The sequence below is a fragment of the Carcharhinus amblyrhynchos genome, chromosome 25 (assembly GCF_965287045.1).
Source record: "Carcharhinus amblyrhynchos chromosome 25, sCarAmb.v2.hapA, whole genome shotgun sequence".
NCBI classification, from domain to species: domain Eukaryota; kingdom Metazoa; phylum Chordata; class Chondrichthyes; order Carcharhiniformes; family Carcharhinidae; genus Carcharhinus; species Carcharhinus amblyrhynchos.
The window spans coordinates 18,796,896-18,821,735 of record NC_137348.1 but is presented as its reverse complement, the minus strand read 5'-3'; the positions used below and the strand labels follow the sequence as shown (position 1 = coordinate 18,821,735).

General features: G+C 40.7%; 1 protein-coding gene across 6 annotated transcripts in view; it reads left to right on the top strand.

Annotated features, from left to right (window-relative positions):
- The window catches only part of pbx3b (pre-B-cell leukemia homeobox 3b), a 264,092-nt gene extending 241,747 nt beyond the window's left edge, over nucleotides 1-22,345 (top strand). For 4 of the 6 annotated variants that reach the window (XM_080212207.1, XM_080212202.1, XM_080212206.1 and 1 more), the window contains 4 exons: nucleotides 7,470-7,635; nucleotides 8,177-8,289; nucleotides 9,396-9,485; nucleotides 20,719-22,345. In XM_080212207.1, coding sequence (XP_080068333.1) covers nucleotides 7,470-7,635; nucleotides 8,177-8,289; nucleotides 9,396-9,485; nucleotides 20,719-20,811 — 462 coding nt within the window. In that variant the 3' untranslated portion in view covers nucleotides 20,812-22,345. Of the gene's footprint in view, nucleotides 1-7,469; nucleotides 7,636-8,176; nucleotides 8,290-9,395; nucleotides 9,547-20,718 lie in introns of all 6 variants that reach the window. The other 2 variants (XM_080212203.1, XM_080212208.1) reach the window with 2 other exon arrangements.
- Nucleotides 22,346-24,840: the final 2,495 nt, after the last annotated feature.

The following is a 24,840-nucleotide window of genomic DNA, read 5'->3' as shown; positions in this document are numbered from 1 at the left end:
CCATCTTTTGCTTGCCTGACCTTTTTAGACTTGAATATGATGTGCTACGTAACCTGTCCAGGTTTGCACATGACAAACTTAAGTAAGCTGAGAGATGACTTCTAGTGCCATGGAATCATATTGCAGACATGATGTGGAGATGCTGGCGTTGGACTGGGGTAAACACAGTAAGAAGTCTCACAACACCAGGTTTAAGTCCAACCAGTTCATTGGGATTACTATCAAATAAACTGGTTGGACTTAAACCTGGTGTCATCATATTGCAGTGCAGAATAAATCTTCAAAAGTGCTGTGGAAATGTTGGGGTGGGAGGAAACCTTCTCAGAATACAATGTGTCTTTACCTCAGTAAGAATGTAATCTTAGAGACAACACTAAGTGAAAAAGACACCTAGCCATTCCTCTCAACAGGTGAGGTGTACTTGTTCCTGACCTACAAAGTTCCCAATAAATCATTCTGTTCATTTTAAATTCTGAGTTCACCCATTCTGATCAGTGCACAAATATTCTCCTATCCAATTATCAAGGAAGCTCCAAAATAAACAAGATGCAATCACCTAAAGTGGAATGGAATAAAACAGCTGCACTCGTGAAGATCTGTTTTATTCCTATTATAACTATTTAAAACACAGAATGCTGCAATGAAAACTCTGTAACCACATTGTCTGGGGCTTAAAAAATTATAATCTTTTATTGCTAAATTTACATTTTAATATCTGAAACAAATCTTTGGGGCAGCATTTAACAAAGTAAGTAAACTTTTAAGGCATTACCTTGGACAACTGCAGTTTTGAGACATTTTAACAACAACATAATTGAAGCTAGCAATAACAATACCATCCTTTTGTACCTTTTCATTTAGAATTCAGGTTAGCTGCACAAGGATACACATAATGTTCCAATTCTGATTGTAGCAAAATGCTCCAACTAAGAAGAAACACAGTTACATGTCATCGTGGTTACAAATATGCCATTACTATTATTATGTATCTATCTTCCTATCAGATACAGTCCATGGAATTTTGGATCCTATCTTCTTTTATGGTTTAAAAATGTACTACCATTGGCGCTCAAACCTGATGAATGTTTTGAAGCAGAAATGGGCAGACATCAGTATAATATTACAATTACCTTGGGAGCAGCAGTAAAAACATGAGCTGTTACAGGCAAGCTGATAGGGCTTCCTCCATCCTGACAGTTTATTGATTGTATGATTTCTAGTTATCATATTTTTCCAGACAAATTCAAGCTGGACAAAAAGTATTTTTTCTTTTGAAATATATTTGAAAAGGCTTTTTAAATTGTGTATAGATCCAGCTCTTTTTCCCTTTGTAGTTCTGAGGATAAGAACATCAGATAATTGTCCTTTCTTCCTTTGCTCCAATTAAACCCTGCTTGTTAGTTAACCTGAAGGTAAACTCATCAAACAGCCAATGTCAAGGAAACACTGCCCACAGTGGTTTGTATGAGTGGTCATTAATTTTAATTGCCTTGATATTAAAGATTAAGAAGCACAGAGTCTGGAGTGCTGTAGAGGATCTGATGTGGTACAAAATCTCTCCTCATATTTTACATGGGTGCTAAAGATGTAAAATTTTAGTGCACAGCCTGGAATTTATTACACATGGTGAATAGTTGCTCTTTTTAATCTTTGTGCATCTGTGACTGTTTGCACTATATGGATACTTCAGTTATTAAATAGTCAGGAATTGTTAATGATTACTATAATAATTGTGATGGATTTCTTGGAGGATGGTTGTGCTCTGATATACTGCATAGCATGTTTCCCAGTAGTCTGCTGATGACAATGCCTGGTAGTATGTGATGTAACATTGAAGGTAAAAAATACAACATAAATGTTGTGGTCAGAATGATTTAGAAAACATACAAGAAAAATTGTTTTAAAATGGTTCCAGTGGAATGCACTGCAATGTCTTGGATTATATCCTTTCCTGTTGCAATGGCTATGTTTAATTACCACACTTTGCCGCTTTGTCCTAATCAAGTACATTGCTGTGAGATGCCTCTCATATTAAGGAGGGAGATAAAATCAGATGGAGAGTTGTCTTCTCATTTTGCTTATGGAACTCCTAAGAAAGGATTTTGATGGAGATATGGGAACAAAAAAGGAGGTGGATAGGTGTGGAATTTCCCAACATCAGCCAGGCACAGTGCTGACTCCCAGGCATTTTCCTGGAGGCTGGGTCAAGCATGGAACGACTACCCATTGGCAAGCAGCGAGGAGCTTGTAAGCTCAATTATAAGGCCAGTTTAGGCCATTGACCATAGGCTGATTGGAATCTGCCAGTTGGCCAGTGTACCTCCCTTAGCATTGGGAGCCTGGCAGACGCTTAGAAACGACAGATGGGGGTCAGTGCTCCAGAAACATTAAGGCCTCACCATAGTTCCCATATCTACCTGGCTACAGTTGCAGACCACCTTATGGAGGGATTTCCTCACCATAATTGCTGACCTCTTTATAACTGGGCACTGGTGAGGCCGCAGCTGGAGTACTGTGTGCATTCATTTCGAGGGGGATTGAATATAAAATTAGGGAGGTCTTGCTGCAGCTGTACAGGGCACTGGTGAGGCTGCAGCTGGAGTACTGTGTGCAGTTTTGGTCGCCGCACTTACACAAGGATATTTTGGCCTTGGAGGGAGTGCAGAGGAGGTTTACTAGGCTGATACCGGAGTTGAGGGGGTTGAACTCTGAGGGGAGGCTGAATAAACTAGGCTTGTACTCGTTAGAGTTTAGAAGAATGAGGGGAGATTTCATTGAGACATATAAGATGATGAATGGGATGGATAGGATAGAGGTGGAGAGGCTCTTCCTGCTCAGAAAGGACAGTAGGACTAGAGGGCACAGCCTCAAGATAAAGGGGGGGCGGTTTAGAACGGAGTTGAGGAGGAACTTCTTTACTCAAAGGGTGGTGAATCTCTGGAATTCTCTGCCCGTTGAAGTGGTGGAGGCTGCCTTGCTAAATATATTTAAGACACGGGTTGATAGGTTTTTGATAGGCAAGGGGATTAAGCGTTATGGGGAGAGGGTGGGAATGTGGAACTGAGCCACGACAGATCAGCCATGCGGGGCAGGCTCGAGGGGCTGGATGGCCTACTCCTGCTCCTATTTCTTATGTTCTTATGTTCTCTTCTTTACTTCGCTGTCAGTTTTTTAATAAGGATACAAGGATGCTTCAACATGCAGACACCCTCTTTCTTCCTTCGCGACAACAGAGGGCTGAAGCTCCTTCCATGCCGAAGCACCTCTTATTGGTTTGGGAGCCGAGAGCCACCATTCTTAATTGGTAAACACACCAATTGGCAAATCCTGCACAAATGACTGACACAGTGGGAAGAGTGGTGAATCTCTGGAATTCTCTGCCCGTTGAAGTGGTGGAGGCTACCTCGCTAAATATTTTTAAGACGCGGGTTGATGGGTTTTTGATAAGAGAGGGGATTAAGGGTTATGGGGAGAGGGCGGGAATTTGGAACTGAGCCACGACAGATCAGCCATGATCTTATTGAATGGCGGGGCAGGCTCGAAGGGCTAGTTGGCCTACTCCTGCTCCTATTTCTTATGTTCTTATGTAGTCAGAACCATATTCGATTCTGACCCCAAACAGGAAAATCCTGCCCTTGGTATCGGGTTCTGAGAGGCACTGTTTGCCACAGGTAATCCAGGAGAATAATGGATATGAATAAGATGATGGTGGTGGTGAGAAGAGAGGTAGAAGTTACAAAGAAGAATTGTGCTACAGTTTCACATTTGATGTCAGATGGTAGTTCGTCTTTATTATGGCCTCTTCACTTTAATTACAAAATTGGCTGTTACTCTATTTGTAATCAAAGTAAATTGTGAAAAATGTGGTAATCCACTGAGCAAAATAACATTAGAATGTGTCGAGAAAAATTGCAGAGCACGTGTCTATATAATTTAAGAACATAAGAAATAGGAGCAGGAGTCGGCCATCTAGCCCCTCGAGCCTGCCCTGCCATTCAATAAGATCACGGCTGATCTGAAGTGGCTCAGTTCCACTTTCCTGCTTTCTCCCCATAACCCTTAATCCCCTTGCCTACCAAAAACCTATCTACCCGCGTCTTAAATATATTTAGCGAGGTAGCCTCCACCACTTCAACGGGCAGAGAATTCCAGAGATTCACCACCCTTTGAGTGAAGAAGTTCCTCCTCAACTCCGTTCTATCCATCCCTTCATCCCTATCCATCCCCTTCATCATCTTATACGTCTCAATAAGATCCCCCCTCATCCTTCTAAACTCCAACGAGTACAAGCCCAGTCTATTCAGCCTCTCTTCATAGTTCAACCTCCTCAATGCTGGTATCAGCCTAGTGAACCTCCTCTGCACTCCCTCCAAGGCCAAAATATCCTTGTGCAAGTGCGGCGACCAAAACTGCACATAGTACTCCAGCTGCAGCCTCACCAGTGCCCTGTACAGTTGCAGCAAGACCTCCCTACTTTTATATTCAATCCTCCTCGCTATGAAGGCCAGCATCCCATTTGCCTTCCTGACCACCTGCTGCACCTGTAGGCTGGGTTTTTGCGACTCATGCACAAGGACCCCCAGGTCCCTCTGCACCGTAGCATGCTGCAGCTTTTCGCCCTTTAAATAGTAGTCCCTCCTACTATTATTCCTGCCAAAGTGGATAACCTCACACTTGCCAACATTGTATTCCATCTGCCAGGTCCTCGCCCACTTGCTCAGCCTATCTAGATCCCTCTGCAGACTTTCTACACCCTCCGCACAGTTTGCTTTTCCACTTACCTTTGTGTCATCAGCAAATTTCAACACCCTACACTCAGCTCCCTCCTCCAGATCATCTATATAAATGGTAAATAGCTGACGCCCCAGCACCGATCCCTGGGGCACTCCACTAGTCACCAACCGCCAATCCGATTAGCACCCATTGACCCCCACTCTCTGCCTCCTATTTGACAGCCAATCCTCTATCCACACTAACACCTTACCCCCAACTCCATGCACCCTAACCTTCTGTAACAACCTTTTGTGTGGCACCTTATCAAACGCCTTCTGAAAATCGAGAAACACCACATCCACCGGTTCCCCTCCGTCCACCGCACTAGACACATCCTCATAGAATTCCAATAAATTCGTCAGACACGACTTCCCCTTAACGAATCCGTGCTGCGTCTGCTCTATCAAACAATTCTTCTCAAGATGCCTCACTGTTTCTTCTTTGATGACAGATTCAAGCATTTTTCCTACAACAGACGTTAAACTAACCGGCCTATAATTCCCTGCCTTTTGCCTGCTACCCTTTTTAAACAGCGGCGTAACATTAGCCGTTTTCCAATCTTCTGGCACTTCCCCGGAATCCAGCAAGGTTTGGAAAATAATCACTAAGGCATCCACTATCACCTCTGCCATTTCCTTCAGAACCCTGGGATGCATTCCATCCGGTCCTGGGGACTTGTCCACCATCAGTCCCACTAGTCTGTCGAGCACTACCTCTCTAGTGACAGTGATCTCATTCAGGCCCTCAACTCCTACCATCCTTCTATCTTTAATACCCGGCAAACTATTCGCGTCCTCCTCCGTGAAGACCGAAGCAAAAAACTTATTTAAGGCCTCAGCCATTTCCTCATCCCAAATTGTGTATTACCAGAGAAAATTTATCAGTGTAACAGTCTTTTTTCTCTCTAGTATTAATATTATTGTGGAGTTATTCAGAGTTCTTACCAAAATTTTAACATCCCCATTCATATGAATTTAATGTATACAGTGAAACCTTTTGGCTGTGACGGTGACAAATGGAATATTAACATTAGTAAAGTTAATGATTAACTCAACAGAATCACAGAATCTGAATGGAAAATTGTACGCATTAAAAAAGATTAAGGGCATGATTTTCTGATCTCATCCCACCCAACTCTCGAGGCAAGGTAACAAGATCGGGTGAGAGGTGAAAACCAAGATTTGCACCTGGTTTCTCGCCTCCCCCGATTGTACCAGCCTGTTTTGCTGGCAGAATCAGCATTGCACCCTAAAAGTATTTGGATTTGAATGATTACAGAAACCTGTTGCACTTTGCTGTCAGTTTATGAGCCCTTTGTTGATATTCTCTCCAAATCGCCTTAATTTCCCCTGGTAGTGCACTGCTTATGTTTAGGTGAATTTTCTTTTAATATTCTTCTGATTCAGTTACCCCACTTAAAATAAACAAGATAATGGCCGCATTAAAATACCATACTAAAGAATTTTAGATGAACATGTTAAATAGTGTATTACCAGAGAAAATTAAACTACCTTGCCAAGGATTATGAAACATATTTATAAAGGATTATAATATGTTTTCACTATCATTGGCACTGCTGCAACACTTTTCCTCACACCACTAAGACACAAATTTAAACAAGAAAGAACGTTTACTCCCTAGTCTTCCACATAACACCAGGTTAACAGCCTTCTTTTGGTAGCAGTAATAGAAATACTCCCTTAACAACACAATCAGCAAAAAAGATATTCGACAAAATATTGTAAATAGCATAAGGGTGAAAAAGTTACCAGCACACACGTATGGGTTAAGGTCTACACCCAGTCTCAGGAGTTCCTGAATCATTCAGCCTTAGCTCTAGCACTTTATGTCATCTGATTGGGTCACTGCTCTCTGACTCATTCCCAGGTATTTACTGTTGCGCTTATTTTCATGAATAATCTGAGTGTTGGTAAAGTCGAGTGAATAATATATAACACCAGTGACATTGTTTTGGAACACACAGCAAATTCAGTTGCTCTCCGGTTATCATGTTTTGACTCTTGAAAATAAAATTGCTCTATCATCCTAGCTTTGCCCTTGTTGGCCACAGTACACAGATTACTAACCAATTTATAAGGATCCCTGCACAGGTTAATGCAACACAGATCCTGATTCTAGTATGTTCAAAGGAAGAATACAAAACACCAGCTCATTTAATATTGATTTACATCACTCTATTCATATTCATTTGACTGAACATGATTTAAATTGTAGTGCTGCCAGGTTGTTCCAGACCAGAAACAAAGAACAATGGCCTTTCCAGGCCTTCTCATCTTACCACTTACTTCTCAGAGAAAAGAATACACTTTGTAACCAGCTCAATAACAATTTTGATTGGCAGGTGGCATTTAATGCATCAACAATTACTTTTTTATTATTAATGTTTTGGTTGATATTTTTCATTTTTTCCCAGTGTAATCACATCAGTAAACTTGAAAATGCATGCCATGGCAGATGTATCATCCCTTGTGTATCTCTGTTCTGCCAAGAGACAGACAGAATCGTGACATGCTCCAATCCCTAATAACTTACGACCTATTTTTGGTTATTGCTTAATTAGTCGAGATACCCACAGAAAATGTTGGGAATTGTGAATGTGACTTGACATCTTGAAGTAAGAATATAGCAAAGTGCTTGGCTGTGTCTTTTGACCCTCTGCATCCTCCTTTCCTCAGGTGTCAAACTGGTTTGGCAATAAAAGGATCAGGTACAAGAAGAACATTGGAAAGTTCCAAGAAGAAGCTAACCTATATGCTGCAAAAACCGCTGTAAACGCTGCACATGCTGTGGCAGCTGCTGTCCAAAACAGCCAAGCAAACTCTCCTACTACACCCACCTCCGGTAAGTGGAAGGTTCCATCGCACAGTGCACTACTTGTTGTAATGGTTTGCCATAAAGCAGCATAATTTTATCAGAAGCAAAAACTTTTTAAAAGAAGAAACAAGCTGTTAAAATTATGTTACTGCTTATATTAAATGGTGCCATGGTTTTCATGTTAAGCCCCACCTCTAATTGCATTTGAGATTTCAATTCAAAATTTTGTGGTGATTCTGAAAACAATGATTTCCCAATAAGGTAAGTCCCATGGTGTCTCCATAGGCTGTGTCCCATTCTAAATCCAGCAAACATCATTTCAGAATTCAGTGGTTCAAACCTTGTAGGTTGTTATTTGACAGAACAGAAATTTTTTTATAAAGGCACTCCTCATTCTGTAAAGACTCTGCACCGTTTTCTTAATGCTTTTCATGCGATGGAAGGCCTGCTGTTTTCTTTTCTCGGTTTCCTGATTTCTGTTTCTTTCTTGTGTGCTCTTTCTTTTGAGAACTTTGGGGAGAGATATAAAGCCCTCTGTGATTCAGGTGCCTGACTCTTTCCTTTCCAGGTTCTTCTGGTTCTTTTAACCTACCAAATTCTGGGGACATGTTCATGAACATGCAGAATCTGAATGGGGATTCTTACCAAGGGTCCCAAGTCGGAGCCAATGTGCAATCACAGGTAGGAAGAATGCCCAATATTAGGGCCTAGGTAGCAGAGTAGGGCTTAGAAATTAAAACTGCCTTACTCTGACCTATAGCCCAGTAAATATTCTGTACCTAAAGTACAGATTAATTAAATTATCCATTCCGCTGCTTTGATATTTATCATTATTGTTTTGAGTCCGTTATTTGTGATGTTCCATGTCTGATTTTAAAACTATGTGAATGCAGTCGGCTCCTGGCTTGAGCAACTAGGGGTGGGGCGGGTGGAAAATTGAAGAATTTGATGATTGGTGTAAGCTTTTGCCATATTCATTCACAACTTCCTTCTTTTCTTTTTTTTCATGCCTTATGTTTTTTGAAACCTGTTTCTTTCTTTCAAAATAAGAATGATTTCATTCTAGGAGTTTGAAGACTGTATCTGTCTAAGTTTCAAATGTTAATGGAGGCACTGGGAGAGGTTGGGTACCCACATTCACCAAATAAATGAAGCCAGTTTAGTTGAAAAGTATTGAGACTTTTTCCCCCTCTTTCAGCCATGTAAATGGACAAAAAGGCAGCAATTAACATACAGAATGACTATATTATAAGTATTACTGTTAATGATGTTTTTAAGTAAATGGCATAAGGTGAGTACAGTACTAGTGTTCATGCAGTAACATGGTTATCATTTATCAAAGCATAGGCTATATTACAAGAAAACAGTGTAGTTTTTCACTGTTTATCATCCTCAATGTGGTCATTTGTGTAAAAAGTGTCAGTAAGTGACTGCACTCTGTTAAGAGTGATCCATTAAATTGATACTGACAGACAGCATGCTGACTGGCTGTAGAAAGCCTTTGCCTGTAATTTATTTATTGGGTGCAAAATAAAATTATAGGAACCCTTTGGCAGAAATTGCAGAATTCAGTACGCTTAGTAAGCTTAGCCTGACATCTTTAAAAAGCAAATTTTAACATAATGGGCAGTAGCTTAAAATATTTAAAATGAAATGACATATCCTAATATAATGAAGGCAGTATGGCAAGCTTACACATCTCAATCTAGCAGATAATTTCCTGTTAGAGAAAGACAGCTCTGTTGCATCAAGTCTGACATGTTCCTTTTTGTTTGCTTTTGCTTCAGGTGGATTCCCTGCGTCATGTTATCAATCAGACGGGCGGATACAGTGATGGTCTTGGAGGGAATTCACTGTACAGTCCACACAGTTTGAGCGTAAGGAACACTTTTATTTCTGTGTCCGTAGAAGAAAAAGAAAAGCTAAAGCCCTGCCAGTGTAAGCTATTATAGTTTCTTAATTCAGCTTTTGATGGCAGAGAGGGTTACATTTATCCAGAATGAACAAAGCATCACTAAATTCCTTAGTGGAATGCTTATCGTAAAGAATTGATGGTTATGTGAGAAAATTAGCTCTGTTTGCTAAAATAAAAAATGCACAGTAAAAAAGTAAACTTTTTTTATTTAAAATTAGCGTAAAATACTTGAGTGTTGGATCTACCATTGGCCAAAAAACTGTAATTGAAAGATAGAATGTAAAATTGTCCTAGCTTGCAGCATTTTGGAATAATTTAATTTTATCTTTATTGACAAGGCTTGATAAGGTGTCATGTAATAGTGCAATGCATTATAGCACACTGGTCTGATGTAGATGTTGAGACTTTTATTGTTTTCTTAAATGGAAGGGATATACTTTGGAGAATGTCCCTACAGGACTCTATCTCCTCAAAGTTCTATTAGATTTTGACACGTTAAGGATCAGAAGTTAAAAGTACTAAACTAACTCAAGTTTGATAACGATAGCTACATTATTTTTTAAGTGCTGTCCTCCTGACTTATCACACTGTCTTCATAGTGTTACAGGAAAGGCTGCAGGGTCTAAATTGGATAGCCTCTGGAAATTGGTAGAGGAATCATAATGCACAATTAACCCATGCCTATTGATTGCAATACAGGAAGCATGCTAACTTCATGCTGTCTGTTAACTTGAACAATCTTTGCATTTAGCCAATAAATGGCATAGTTATTGTTGACTGGATGCAGGGGCCCAGTTTTGTGAGTGGATAGCACCACCTGAAGTTTGCCCTTCTTAAAGCTAGCCTCACCTCTTAGAGAAGAGATTCATTGTGGCTGAAGCAAGTGCAGAGAGATCCAATTGAAGAGAATCTATCCTAGAAAGATTGAGAAATGGCACAGCTTGGGAGAGAGCAAACTCCAAGCTTTTTGGGTGCTATTGGGGAAGTGGAGATGGTCTTTATCTGCTTGAGTAAAAGATGACCTTCCCAACATTTAGTTAGAAGCGATGAGTATTTAGGCATGGAGAGTCAAACTCCGAGGATCTGGATGCAATAAGTTTGATGACCCCAATAGCCAAAGTCAGTGCATGAATCTTCAAATACTATTCTTCCAGCTCCAGGACTCGCATCAGCCACTACTCAGGTCACCACACCCCATCGCTCACCTAGCAACAATCTTTGTCAATCAGACCTCGTGGCTAAAATTCATATACTTCGTCTCATCCTTACAAATCTTAACCACATCTCACAGCTTGCACACATTCCTAGCTATTCAACCAGGACAGCCACATCAGCCAACCAGCACTCAGTGACACACTTTCTTCTCTCTCGCACGGCTCAGTAGCGCACAGTCTGGGGAAACAGGAATTAACCAGAGGTGAACAGTATTGCCTGAATGTCCTGATCGTCATGGAGGAGATAGTGCTGGTCATTGTTGGAACACTGGCTGCTGAGACCATGGCCATGGCAGGCTTGAAACTTACTTGTCATCCCACACCCATCTCAAATTTACAAGCTGCATATGGTATAAATGTGCATCTCTTGCTTTCCTCCCCTCCCTGCACCGTAATATTAGCCTCACAGCTTTATCCTTTCAGATAGTCAACGGATGCAACCTTGCCAGGCCAAGAAGAGAATGATGATGAATGCACAGCCTCATCACTTGATTTCACTCTTGTAGCCACCAACTCAGAAACTGACACCATGTGTCTCTTAAGGGACAAGCTAAGGGTGGAATATGCATTTGGTGAGACACTGAGCATAAGTAAATTGCAGCCAGAGCAGTGGGCAAAGATAGATACAGGTAGCAACCTGCCAGGGGGCAAGGTGGCACGTAGGTTCCGTTGCAGAGGATTCCGATCAAGACTTCAGTGAGGCAGCCTACAGAAGAATGCTGTTGGATATGAATTGTTTCCATTCTGCACATGCGTGCTGGGTTGTGCACCAGAGTCACCAGTCATACTGTCAGCAGTTAATCTTTGTCAGCCAATAGCCACCCTTTGGTGTTTCTTCTGCAGAATGAAGGCATCATCGGTGCCAGCCATTGACCTGTACAATTCACTATGTATGGTCCAGTACTAACTGAACATTGAGGAAGTGGAATCCCTTTTATTTTCAGCCAGTAACAGAATTGAGATGCAATGCCTGCAAAGCGGTGGCATTCAGTCAGTGACATCTTGCATGGGGGAATCTACAACCCTAACAAAGATGTGTGCTCACTCTGCCTTCTTGACCCTGGCAAGTGAGAATGAAAGGTTGTTAGCTCTCTTTCAATATAGCCTCAGTAATGTTCCTTTCACAAAACCGAACAGCAAACTGAATTGATGCAAATATTTCTAGCTCCAGCTTGGAAAGATTAAAATGCATGAAGATTCATTGCTGTGGTCACCTTCACAGCCACTGACAACATGGTCCTTTATCCTCTAAGATTAGAATTGCCGTTCCAGCAGCTGACAAATTTCAGTCTGGATGTCCTTCCTGAAGTGCAGACATCTCACACCTTGTTCTTTGTTGCAGTTCAGGTCCAAAAATTGTGCTGCAAACACCTTGGGGGAATATGGCCCTAGCTGAAAGCTGTTCTCCCCTTCCCCATATTCCTTCCCCTCCCAACAACTTGTCCTACTCTGCTGTGCTCATTCTCCTAGTTATGTTTGGGAGCAAATAGTTTGTGCTGAAGCCATGAAGTCAGCAAAGTGTCTTTCAGCTCCTATCTCTTTAGACGTTTGCAATTTGAAACATCCATAGAAAGCAGCAAATGTTTGTCAACTCTTAGTAACAGCCAACGAGGAACTCACCTGTATCACTGTAAACCATCCCAAGACTGTCTATTTCTACTTCCATACATCACCGAACTTTGTTATCTCAGCTCATCTGCTGCTGAAATACTCATTTATGCCTTTATTATCTCTAGACTTGACTATTCCAAAGCATCCTAGCTGTTCTCTCACTTTCTACCCCATTGTAAACTTGAGGTCATCCTAAACTCTGCTGCCAGTATCATAACCCACACTAAAGGCCATTTACCTCTGTCCTCTGTGTTTTCTGCCTTGCATTACATCCTGGTCAAGCAACAATTTGACTTTATAACTGTCAGCTTGTTTACAAACCTCTCTGTGACCATACCTCTCCCTGTAATTGCGCCCCCACCTAACAAACTAACACACACAGTCTCTCTCTCTCTCTGTCTCACACACACACACACACACACACACACACACACACAAACACACACTCCGCAAGCAAGCACTCATCCAGTTCTGAACTCTTGAGGATCTCCAATTTTAATCAGTTTGCCTTTGTTAAATAACACAGGTGGGAGGGAATAAGGGTCCTTCTTGCTGTTGGACATGTATTCAGCAAAGTGAGGTTCAGAGGTGATGTTGATGGGGGTGCGGTATCACTGGCATTGTATGTCATTTGGAGTTCGAAGGGCACTGAGTGAGAGAGTCTAAAAGACAGACAAGCCCAAGTTTTCACGCAGCCAGTCTAAATATAGCTACTCTAGTATTTGCCAAAAAGTTTGCGGATCTGATAAATATGAAAGGTGAAAATTTAACAACGCATCTTTAATTTGGACAGGTTGATGTTAAAGATATTTCACGGGGCAAAAAGATGTATATTAATATATACAATATAAAGAAGGATAGGTAACACTGCTGACTATTTGTCAGTTTTATACATTGACAAATAAAATATTTTATCGACAGCATGCATGACTGCTATAGGTTATATTTTTACAATAATGCAGATGGATTGCTTTGATAATTAGCCGCATTGTAAATAAACCATTATTAGCATACGCTAACCTTTTTTGTACTGCTGATGTTTGGCGATGGGAGGCTTGAGCAAAGGCTAGTCTTCGCCGCAAGCACTCAAAGTCAATGTGGCTCACATTGGCCCCTACAGAAAGGGCTGCCCCGTCACTTCCACTCAACGTTCCTCAACTCACGAGGCCTGCGCCTTCCCTCTTCTTGACTGACATAAAAATATGTAGCGACAAGCTGTCTGCCACAGCAGAAATTTGATCAGACATTGATTTCAACAATTGCCTCTACAGGCCAAGACATAAGGAGAACTCATTTCTCGGATCTCTCATTCCTGATGCAAAACAAATGTAAGGAGCACCAGTGGTTTATGTAGGAATACAGTGGTGTCGCCAAGTTCAGAATTCACATTTAATTTACACTTAATGAGATCAGCAAAACAAATTCCTGCATGTGGGCCTGAGATGTCCATCTTGTTCTGCTTGTTCCTGCTGCTGGCAAACTAAATATGTACAAGTTGAAATGAGGGCTTGAAGCTAACTGAATAAATGAGATATTTGTCAACAGTAATTGGCATCCTGCAAGTGCCATGTTAATTTTTAATTATTGGTTGAATAGTAATACTGGGCAAAAATAGGGAAATGCTTTCTGATCGTCTGACAAAGAATCACCTCCCTAACCCAGTGACGTCAGATGACATGTCACTCTTTCTATGAGCTAATTTCATGTGAAATGTCACCAAAATAAACACTTGTCTTTTAGAATGCCACTAATGTAAATATGTCTTTATATTGCTGACTTATATTGCTACTTATCTTTGACCCTCTCTTATTCGGGCTATTATCTTCATCTGAAAATCAACACTTTAGGGCTTCCAGATTCTGGCCATTTTTAGCTCCTGATTTAGAATTAACATATTTTTCAGTTTTTTTTCCAATTGAAGGAATTAAGCATTCATTCCTTTCTTGGGAACTCTGGGAGGTATTCTGCAATGTTGTTTCCTCTGTTCTTTTAATTTGGGTTTTTTTGAAACGATGCCACTTTTGTGTAGTTGTTCTTCATTTGCTAATGTATGGGCTATTGTTGAAATAACAGCAGTCACATCACATATTTTATAATTCCAACTATGAAGATAGTGGATTGTAATCTGACCACACAAAGGCTCACAGCAGAAATATTTCAACTAAAAGAACTGAATCCAGTGGATACAGAGTTAGGATTTCAATTTCAGTTCACTTAAGAAAATCATTCAATTATCAGGTATTCACTTAGCAGAGTTAAATAGATTATCAGTTTGTACAATACACATTAGCTTGGTTTCATTTGCAAGGGATGACTTTCAATATTTGCTTTGTTTCTGCCAGCTCTCTTTATGTCAGTAGAACTCCCTCCTTTTATGATGCAACGTATGATCTGTTCAATGTGTGTGAGCCTGCAGGAGTTAAAACTATTGGTATCCACAGACTGATGACTCAGAACGCAGAAACATTGTTTTAAAATCAGGATCTCCAAGGAGTGCTCATTTCTAAATCTAAATAATGTTGTCTGTACAAAATGTGGACATTTTTCAGGAGATTGACTCTGACAGCAGTTATAATCAGGGCTTGAATTTAATACTGGCTGCCTAGCAAATTGCTCATGGATTTTTCAGTTTTGCTAGTCAGTATTCTAAACACTAGCAAGATTTTCCTAATGAGCTCCACAGAGTAGTGTCCCAGCTTCCCAGGATTCACTTTTCATTTTGTCATCCCGATCATCAGTCTTGCTTTGATTCTGATCAGTTTCGCTAGTGGAAGAAAAAATTTGCTAGTGACAGTCATAGCCACTAGCAAAACTGGGCTGTGTATGAAAAAAAAACTCTAGCCCTGTAGGCTAGATCTTATTTTTGTCTAATAAATTGTGCTTTTTGTGACAAATTTACATAATAATATTTTTGTGTGAGTTTAGAGTATAGAGTGTGTTTATTTTGTATATGTTCTTATGTATATATTCTTTTACATATAATTTTATATACATATATATGTAGTTATATATACTTAATGTGTGTGCATTTTAAAAAGACAGAAAAAGACACATCAGAAAATAGAGAGGATTTGGATTGAATTGGAAGTTTCTCCTCTGTGTTGTCTAAATCTGTCTGAACCATGGAGTTATAAATGATTGCCACATTGATGAATGTTCATTCCCACTTAGTCAATAGACAAAATCGCTGTGTTCTTCTGGCTGGAGAGGGTGCACAGTGCAGAATATTACCAATGAAGAGGAAATGAAAATAACCAAAACAATTGAGCAATCAGTTTGAAATTGATGTTTCACAAATGGATCTATACTGCTAGATCCAGACACAATGCTGCATTCAGATGCAGGGGAAATCTAGCCTTGACAATCAGTTGAACTCTGCACCCCTTAAATTAGTTCTTGTATTAATGTTTATGTAGCGACTCACCCCAGCTCCCACAAAATATGGGATTCTTTTTCTTCCATTCCTGACATTTTTTAAATTTCCTTCCACTCCACTGGCAGAAGGGTACAAGTTAAATCACCCTTGGATTCTTTTGCTTTCCTGTGTTAGCTCAGCTTATTAGATTGTGTTAGACATTGTGGCTGAGATTAGAAACTCAGTATGTGAACAAGCTTTAGCTACAAGTATATGAAAAAGATGCATTTTAGCTGTAAATTAAGAATTAAGTAACAAGCTGTAAAATATTAATAAGTCAGAATCACGATGTGTAGGAATAAAAGCATTCTGTGCTGTCTGCATGACGAGTTGCCAGCCAGTCACTATGAGTGCTGGACTGTAAGATGGTGAGACATCAGCGCAGAAGCTTAATAAACAGGAGGCACTGGAACAAGGGCTGCTTGGAGATGTACCATGGAGAAAAAGCAAAATTATTAACAGCAAATACATGAAGATATGGTGCTGAATAAAGGACTAGCTGAGAAAGCTATCAAATTGGTACTGCATTAACAGAAAAGCAAGGTGCTTGGGGAGGGGTTGAATGAAGATTTGGCCACATCTGAGGTGCTGAATGAAGATGAACACTCGCAAATGTTGAGGGCAGGTTTTGTTTGTAGATGACCAGTCAGTCCCAGGAAGCACCATCTACTCTCTCCAATAGATCGTGGCCCAGGATTTTCGTCAGTGCCTAAAAAAAAAGAAACATGTTTCATTTTTAAAATACCTTATTTTCTCCTGCTTTGAATTCTCCCATTCAAAAGTGGGCAGGCAACCTACTCTGAAGTCTGTTATAGCCTTCAGCCAACTGATTGATGCACAGAGCCAACCAGGATGATTTGCCCTTCTCTCATTCTTCTATTCCTGCCAATGTGATTGTACCAGAGTTGAATTTGGCATCTGCTGACATGAATGGCCAAGATCAGGAACTTGCCCTGTAGTGAATCATAAATACAAGCTCTTGTCTGCTGCTGCATGGAGGAGGTCATCATTGTGCTATTTGGATTTGCAGGAAATTACCGATTAAAATCTTTTGGGGATCACAATGTTAAATTGTTCATTCAAAGGAGAGGTGTATTTCTGAAACCTTTCATCCTGCAATGTTCAGGACAAATGCAAGAATGTCCAATTTCAAATGATCACAATTTAGACCAGAGGAGAAAAGGGTGCCAATTGTTTGACAAGTCGATTTGCTGAGACATTCATAGAGAAATCTATAGGCTCCACAAACTCTTAGGTATTTCAAAAAAAGGCACAAGGCTTAAACGTATTCCATTTGTGAACTGGTCCCTGTGTAAGAATGTATGTCGCTTCTGGCAAGTGTAAATGAGCCACGTTAGAAGCTTGACTGATTATCTTACAGTGAACGAAGGATTATTGAATAGGTCCAATTGCAGAATCACATCTAACAGATACTTTGTTTTGGGTTTTGCACATGCGGGTTGGTTGAGAATAGTCTGTATTCTGACTGATGTAAACAACTGGAGGAACATGCTGTTTGATTCAATCAGACAATCATTAAGACATTCAGCCTATGTACCTGGCATTGCACCAATGCTGACAATCACACAACACATTGCTCAATTGTGTGGCTAGCAGACTAATCCACTCTACCACCTCCGTCACCCTGGGCCCATACTGGCAGAGGCAGAAAAACTCTGCCACAGGACTCACAGACCCTGAGAAGAAAGAGATACTTGGTGCCTCACTGCTAACCTGACAACAACCAATTAGCAGAGCCACAGAGTGTCCCCAGCACCTGTTCCACCTTAGAAGCCACCATAGTAAGCACCTGGAAGGACGCTCGGGCTCCTGACCAGGAAACACCAAGACTGTTTGACGAGAACAATCAGGAGATCCAGGATCTCCTTGATAGCAAACACAAGGCGTTCCTGACTGGCAACTCCAGCAAACCCTGATTGAGGGCCAACTGAAGGCTGAGGTACAACAAAGAACACGCCAACTAAAGAACAGATGGTGAGTGGAAAGAGCACAAGAGACCCAGCAACTCACCAACAACCATAATGTATACAGCTTTTTCAGCACAATTAAAACCGCCGATGGTCTGAGTACCCAGGGACCCACTCCACTGAGCCAAAAACTGAGAGGTGCTCATTAAAGACAGAGAGACAGTAAACGCTTGCTGGAGAGAGAACTTTGAGGACCTCCTCAACCAAGGGCAACCTTCACAAGTGCACTCAACACCATCCTGCAACACGCTTTCCACCATCATCTCAGCACAACGCCAGTTTGCTGTGAGGTCATAAAAACCATCCAACAGCTGAAAAACAACAAGGCCTCCGTGCAGATGGAATCCCCGCTGCAGTCTTACAATGCAACAGAGAGGCACTCTTGGCAAGAATCCACAACCTCATCATCCTTGTCTGGAAGGAAGAGAACATGCTGGGAGATTTCAGAGATTCCTTAATTGTGACTATCTTCAAGAAAGGAGACAGGTCTGATTGCAGAAATTATACAGGGATTTCACTACTTTCCTTCACGGGAAAGTTCATCGTGAGAACTTTCCTCAACAACCCCCTCCCAGTGGCTGAAGAGCTCCTCCCTGAGTCTCAGTGCAGCTTCCACACATCAAGAGGCACAATGGACATCATCTTCAACATATGACAAATTCAGGAAAAGTACAGGGAGCAATATCAAACTCTGTATATGGCTTTCTCCATTCTCGTAAAGACCTTTGACTCTATCAACCATGAGGGATTGTGGAACATCTTCTTCAAACTCAACTGCCCGCAGAAATTTGTCACCATTCTCAGCCTGCTCCATGATGACATGCAACTATGATCTCACCAACAGAACTACCATAGACCCAATTTGTGTGCAAACTGGGGTCAAACAGAGCTGCATCATTATACCAACTCTCTTCTCCTTCTTCCTCCACCCCATCACACTGAAGCTACCCGCTGTAGTTGAGTTAACCTATCAGACAAGCAGGAAACTGTTCAAACTCTAATGTCTTCAGACAAGAGCCAAGACCACCCCAACTTCTGTCATCGAGCTGCAGTACACAGATGACGCCTATGTGTGCATACATTCAGGCCAAGTTAAAAACCATCATTGGCACGTTCACTGAGGCACATGAGAGAATGGACCTCAGACTAAATATCCGGAAAACAAAGTTTCTCTCGCTGTCCGCTTCTGCCACACAAAACTGCCCCCCAGCCATCAAGATCCACAGTGAGCCCCTGGGTCCATATGGACCATTTTCTATACCTTGAGAGCTTCCTCATGGTGTGTTCAGACATCAATGATAAAATCCATCATCAATTCCAATGTGACAGTGCAGTCTTCAGCTGCCTGAGAAACCGAGTGTTCGAAGCCAAGACCTCAAATCGAGCATCAAGTTCATGGTCCACAGAGCAGTCATGGTCCCCACCCTCCTGTATGCATCAGAAACATTGACAATGTACAGCAGACACCTCAAATTCCTGGAGAGATATCACCAACGTTGCCTCTGCAAAATCCTGCCAATCCACTGGCAGGATGGGTGTGCCAGTGTGAGTATCCTCTCCCAGGTTACTATCCCTGGTATTGGGGCACTGGTCATGCTTGACCGGCTGCGTTGGGCAGGCCACATTGTCCATATGCCTGACACAAGACTACTGAAAGAAGTGCTTTACTCTGAGCGCCACAATGGAAAGCAATCACTAGGAGGGCAGAGGAAATGCTACAAGGGCACTCTGAGAGACTTCCTAAATAAATGCAACATTCCTATGACATGTGGGAATGGCTTGCCTTAGAACACACAAGCTGTAGATGAAGTACCTGCGAAGGCACCAATCACTTCGAGCATCACGAGGTGAAGCATGGGGAGGCCAGTTGTAAACAGTGGAAAGAGAGTGTAGAATCCAGAACATCCCAGTCACTCACCTTCTCAAACACCACCTGCCAAATCTCTGGCAGAGTGCAGTTCCAGACTTGGATTATGCAACCACCTCAGAACCCACCTCCATGGAGTGGAAGCAAGTCACCTCAACCCTGAGAAAGAAGGGGGGTTGACAGACCATCTTTTTAGACCGATGGCAGCATCCTGTTAACGGAAAATACTGTTCGTGTAGCCACTGCCAGTAACAGCAAGAAATGACTTATTTAACCTGCTTTTCAAATTTTTGAGAGACTCTGCCTTTCCAAGGTAATTTGTCAAAGTCAGGACACTTTTCAGATCTGAAAGTGGCTGCCTTAAATTTGAATGCTATGCAGCAAACAGTGATCTGATCAGCATAACCATTGTCCTGTGGGATTCCTGCACTTTCTGCCTCTTATGTGTTTTATTACAGTAATGTGCCAACTAACATACCCTGGACCACAAGTATTAAAATAGTCATCCCAGAAAGGATTTTGGATGACACTCAACTGCTTGTGATGCTAGTTAAGACCTTTGGTGAATTCAATTCTTGCAATCCCCAGATTGTTTGCACTGGAGGAAAAATATCACCAAGTTGATGTTGAAAGAAAAACTACAGGATGCACTGCTAAATGCTCTTAAGGGCAGCAGTTTTCTTTCATCACCTCTCAATTTTCATGAGACTTTCCATTTTTCTTGTCTTTATAGACTCTTGCAGAGAAACTGAGATCTGCCCTGAGTTTCTGTGTGAGCCTAATAGAAAGATCCAGACATTTGCTAGGGTAATATAGTCATTCTCAAACCAAATCAACTGTATTCCCTATGAGAGCCAATTGCTGACTGCAAAAATCCCCCTTTGTTATATATAATATGCACCTTAACTTCTTTAGGAGGATGTGTATTATATTTGGAAAATTATAGTACAACATATGAGTTTATATGGAAATATGCTTTTTATTAATGAGTACAAATTAGTTAATTTTCCTGATGCACCTTGAATTTCAATGCAAACTGTGTTACTGTGTTTCACCATTAGGCCTGATACTAACTGCAGTAAACTATTCATGTCTTCCAGGCTAATGGAGGATGGCAAGATGCAACCACTCCATCTTCTGTGACTTCACCAACAGAAGGACCTGGAAGTGTGCACTCTGATACCTCGAACTGATCTCCTAGCAACATCCATTCCCTGAGCCAATAGGCCTTGATTAGCACTGACCAGTAGGAGAAGAAAGATGGATTTTCTGTAGCCCAGGCACCTGCTGCTTTACTGTAAAACCCTGCTCTTTAGTGGAGAAAGCAAATAAAGTACAATTCACATTTAGGAACAGGAACACATAGGTTGTCATTGAAAATATCATATGAATTCCATTATGTACGGCACAATCTTACCTTATTCAGTTAATGGTTGAGGCAGGACCTAAACAGGCCTAATGCTTTCTGACTTAAAATGGAACAAAAAAGTCATTGTATAATGGGAATGCACAAAGGGTGAAAACATGTTTTTGAAGATTTATATGTGCGAGATGTTATTGTGAAGCTTCTTGACCTTTTGAGGTATGAATGCATGTTTCAATTTGACTGCAAGACCCGAGAATGCTGGTGCCGAGGCAGACAGTCATAAATTAATGAAGTTAGCAATGCTAAACTCTTGTTACTTCTTAAAACTATTTCAGCAAGATATCTCGGACTGATAGCTTGCTTAGAACAACAAAGTGTTACAGGATATCAGAATCTTGATCAAATTTCCTTTATTGCAACTAGTATAAAGACTCACTTGGAAGAATCGGTTGAGTTGCTTTATTGCCCCATGTATAAATTACCTAAGAGTTGCCAAGAACTGATATTGTTATTCCTGAGGCTTGCTATTATAACAGAGTGCTATTTACAATCATTTCTTTTGTTAACACATTAATTCAATGCCAGTCTTAGTAATGCTTTGTTTCTGAGTTCATGCTCACTGAAGTCTGGGTTTTACAGTGCTAGCTGGGTGCAGCATTCATAATTTTTCAGATTTGCTACTTCAACCTATCTGTGGCAGGAAATGGCAAGGTTCACACGGAGTGTTGTAAATAATGTAGGTAAAGAGTATTTATACATCTCACCAATCAAGACACAGCTTTATTACCTCATGCAAACTCATATGAACCAATAGAATTTCAACATGTTCTGTAGCTTAGAGTGCTCACTTACTACCTCTGAACAATATTCACACAGTAGTTTGTCTTTCTTTTTTTTGCATCTTGTAATTAACTCTTTATTTCCTTTCATGTAATCTAATGTACATTGTATCTTTTAAGAAATCAGGGTTGCTTTAGCAACTTTTAAAAAAAAAATCCTAAAGTGAAAGGTTTGATTATCATCTTAAACACAGACAGTACAACTGTTGTAAATACTGATGATCATTTTGAATGTTGGTCATGTCATTACTAAACCACGCAAAAAAATTGTAATGCATACAGAATTCAGTATTCAGTACTGTATATTTCACCCTGTGTAACGGGGAGTCCCTCCTTTCTCCCTTTTTTTGTATTGTATGCAATTCTGAAACTGATTGAGTCATGGAAATAATTTGTGGCAGTGATATAATGTATTAAAAAGTTTCGTGTTACTTTCTAACTGGACTACACCCTGGATTGAGAAGTCTTCCTTGTGGTAGTTAAATGTAGTTGAAATCTTAAATAAACTTTTTGCTTTCATGATGCAACGAGCCTGCAGTCTTCATTTGAAAAGGAAAATGGAAGCACTTCAGACGAGATGTTTACCACAGCCTTTGAAATGGAGAAAACTTCGGAATGTACATTATAAATATGAAATCCAGTGGACACCAATGAACAGCCAACTGTTGGATGGGGAATAAAGTATATTTGTTGTTGACTGGCATTTGTGACTGCTGGGATTGGGTAATCTCCCATTATGACTATGTACATGCCAGTTAGTGCATGTTAAGAAATATGGATGACTTGTGCCTTTGTTTAGGCATGGTCAGTGTTACAAGAATTATTGGATTATTAAAACAATTTATCCACCAAATCTGGCCATATTTAAACTGCCAGTTAGGGATTACTAATTGCACCAACCAGTACTCCTCTTGTACAATATCTACAATGTTTTTTGAAACTAATGGAGATCTAATGTGCACCCTGTATCATTTCATGATTATTTACTAAAATAGCTATTTCAATCCTCAGATGGCTTGGTCTTTTTGACCAAGAATTGATGTGAAATGATTTCAAAATGAAATAATAGTATTAAAGAAGATCTGAGGGTCTCTTGCTCGCTATAAAATCTTTTATCAACATAATAAGAGTCAGTTCCTTAGAAGTTATATGTTGTTAGAATTTACATTAGTCTGCCTTTTAGCCTTATCTACCTACTGCCATTTGGCAATATCATTCAAAGATGTGGACTTAAATCATTCCAAACCCATTTAATAACACAGGTTTAAAATTGGGCCCCATGGGGACAGAATCTATACAATGACACCCAGATCTACCTCTCTGTCAGCTCCTTCACTCCCTCTCCACGTTCCTCTTTTGCCTTTGTGTTCTCAGACTGCTTGTCTGATATCCAATCTTGGATAAGTTGCAGTTACCTCCAGTTAGACATGAGGAAAACCAACCTTGTTGGCCAGTATTTTGCACTCCCGTTCACATCAGATGTGACTGGCAGCTGGAAGATGAAATCTCATGAAAGGCCCAAGTCATGTTATACAGCAGCGAAAAGTCCCATCACGATTGTCAGGCCTTTACACAAGATAATCCACCACCCCTCCCTTCCCCTGCCCACTATGATCCATTCATGCCATACGACTGGTCTTCCAGGCGATGTACCTGCTGAGCAAACCTACTAGAGGGGCTCAGGTGGGTGTAATGCTCAGGGGATAGGGTAATGACTAGGCAGTACTCTAGACACTGCACCCAGCACCGTTTTCAGTGAGAGTATATGGTGCTCTGCAAGATTTGCAACTCATCTGAGATAAACATGCTCTGGCCAGAATTTCAGTCAGACCTAATTTTAGACACTCATGTTGTGATTGCTGCTTCACTTGTAGAATTCCACCCACTTTTTCCTTTTAAAAAGAAATGTGCAGCATTTACACTTACTCCAGCCCCATCTGTTGTAAGGAATGTAATCTTACAACCTTAGCTGAAAGGATTTTCTTTGAGCAATTACATCCTAATAGTGAAAAATAATGAGCCCCATGATACAGGTATCATTGTCTAGAGCTCAGGACATGAGATAAATTCAATCAGATCCAACAGCATTAGGCTATTGTTCTCATTTCCTAAAACATGACAGAGCTTTATCGTTTGGGTGCACATTTACTTTATTATAGCAAGAACAAAGGTGGCTCTGTGAACACACTGTATGTGTCTTCGTCTGAATGGGATTTGGGGATTTGATTTAAACCCACAGCTGTACCCAGAATTTGTGCGTTTAATTAACAACTGAATAAAATTAGTACCAAGAATCCCCTCCTACCTTTAATGGAATGCTTTCTTTTTAACAATAAATATTCAGGCCGAGAAAGTAAACAGTATTTTCTAAGTTCCAAGTAAATAGAAGATTCTACATAAAAATAAAACCAGTATATAAGTATTTAGCTAATTTCAAATGCCATGCAAAAAAAATTTAATTGTATTTTTCCCCATTCTCAGTTTCATTTTCATGAGGACAAGGAGCAGGATTTTGCGTGTTCACATAAGGAGAGTTCTGCACAATACGTCTGTTCCCAGGTTATGTCAGGATGGATTTTGTTCTTGCCAGTTGTTTCCTTGCCCTGAAGGCTTTGATTATTTGCCAGTACGGAGATGCATGGGTTCCCCCGATATATAGCCCAAATGATCATTCTTTGGGAATAAGCATTGACAATGTCAGCAGGCTGGTTTAGCATGGGCTCATCACAGCCAAGACCAATCTTGTTTTCCCTCCAATTGCTGTACGTGCACTTCCAGCTGGGTAATGGTCTGACTTTCCCCCATCCTTATCTCAGGTGCCCAGTCCAGGTGTAATGTACCTATTGGGAATCTGTCAGCTAAATCAGTGTGGATTAAATATTGAATGTGGGATCTTTTCAAATTGTATAATTCAACAGTGTAAACCTTTTGAGCCACTGGGAGCTCTCTCTACTAGTGTTAGTTATGGGCCTTTGCTCATACAACTCACAACATCATCCTTCTCTGGAATTGCTGGA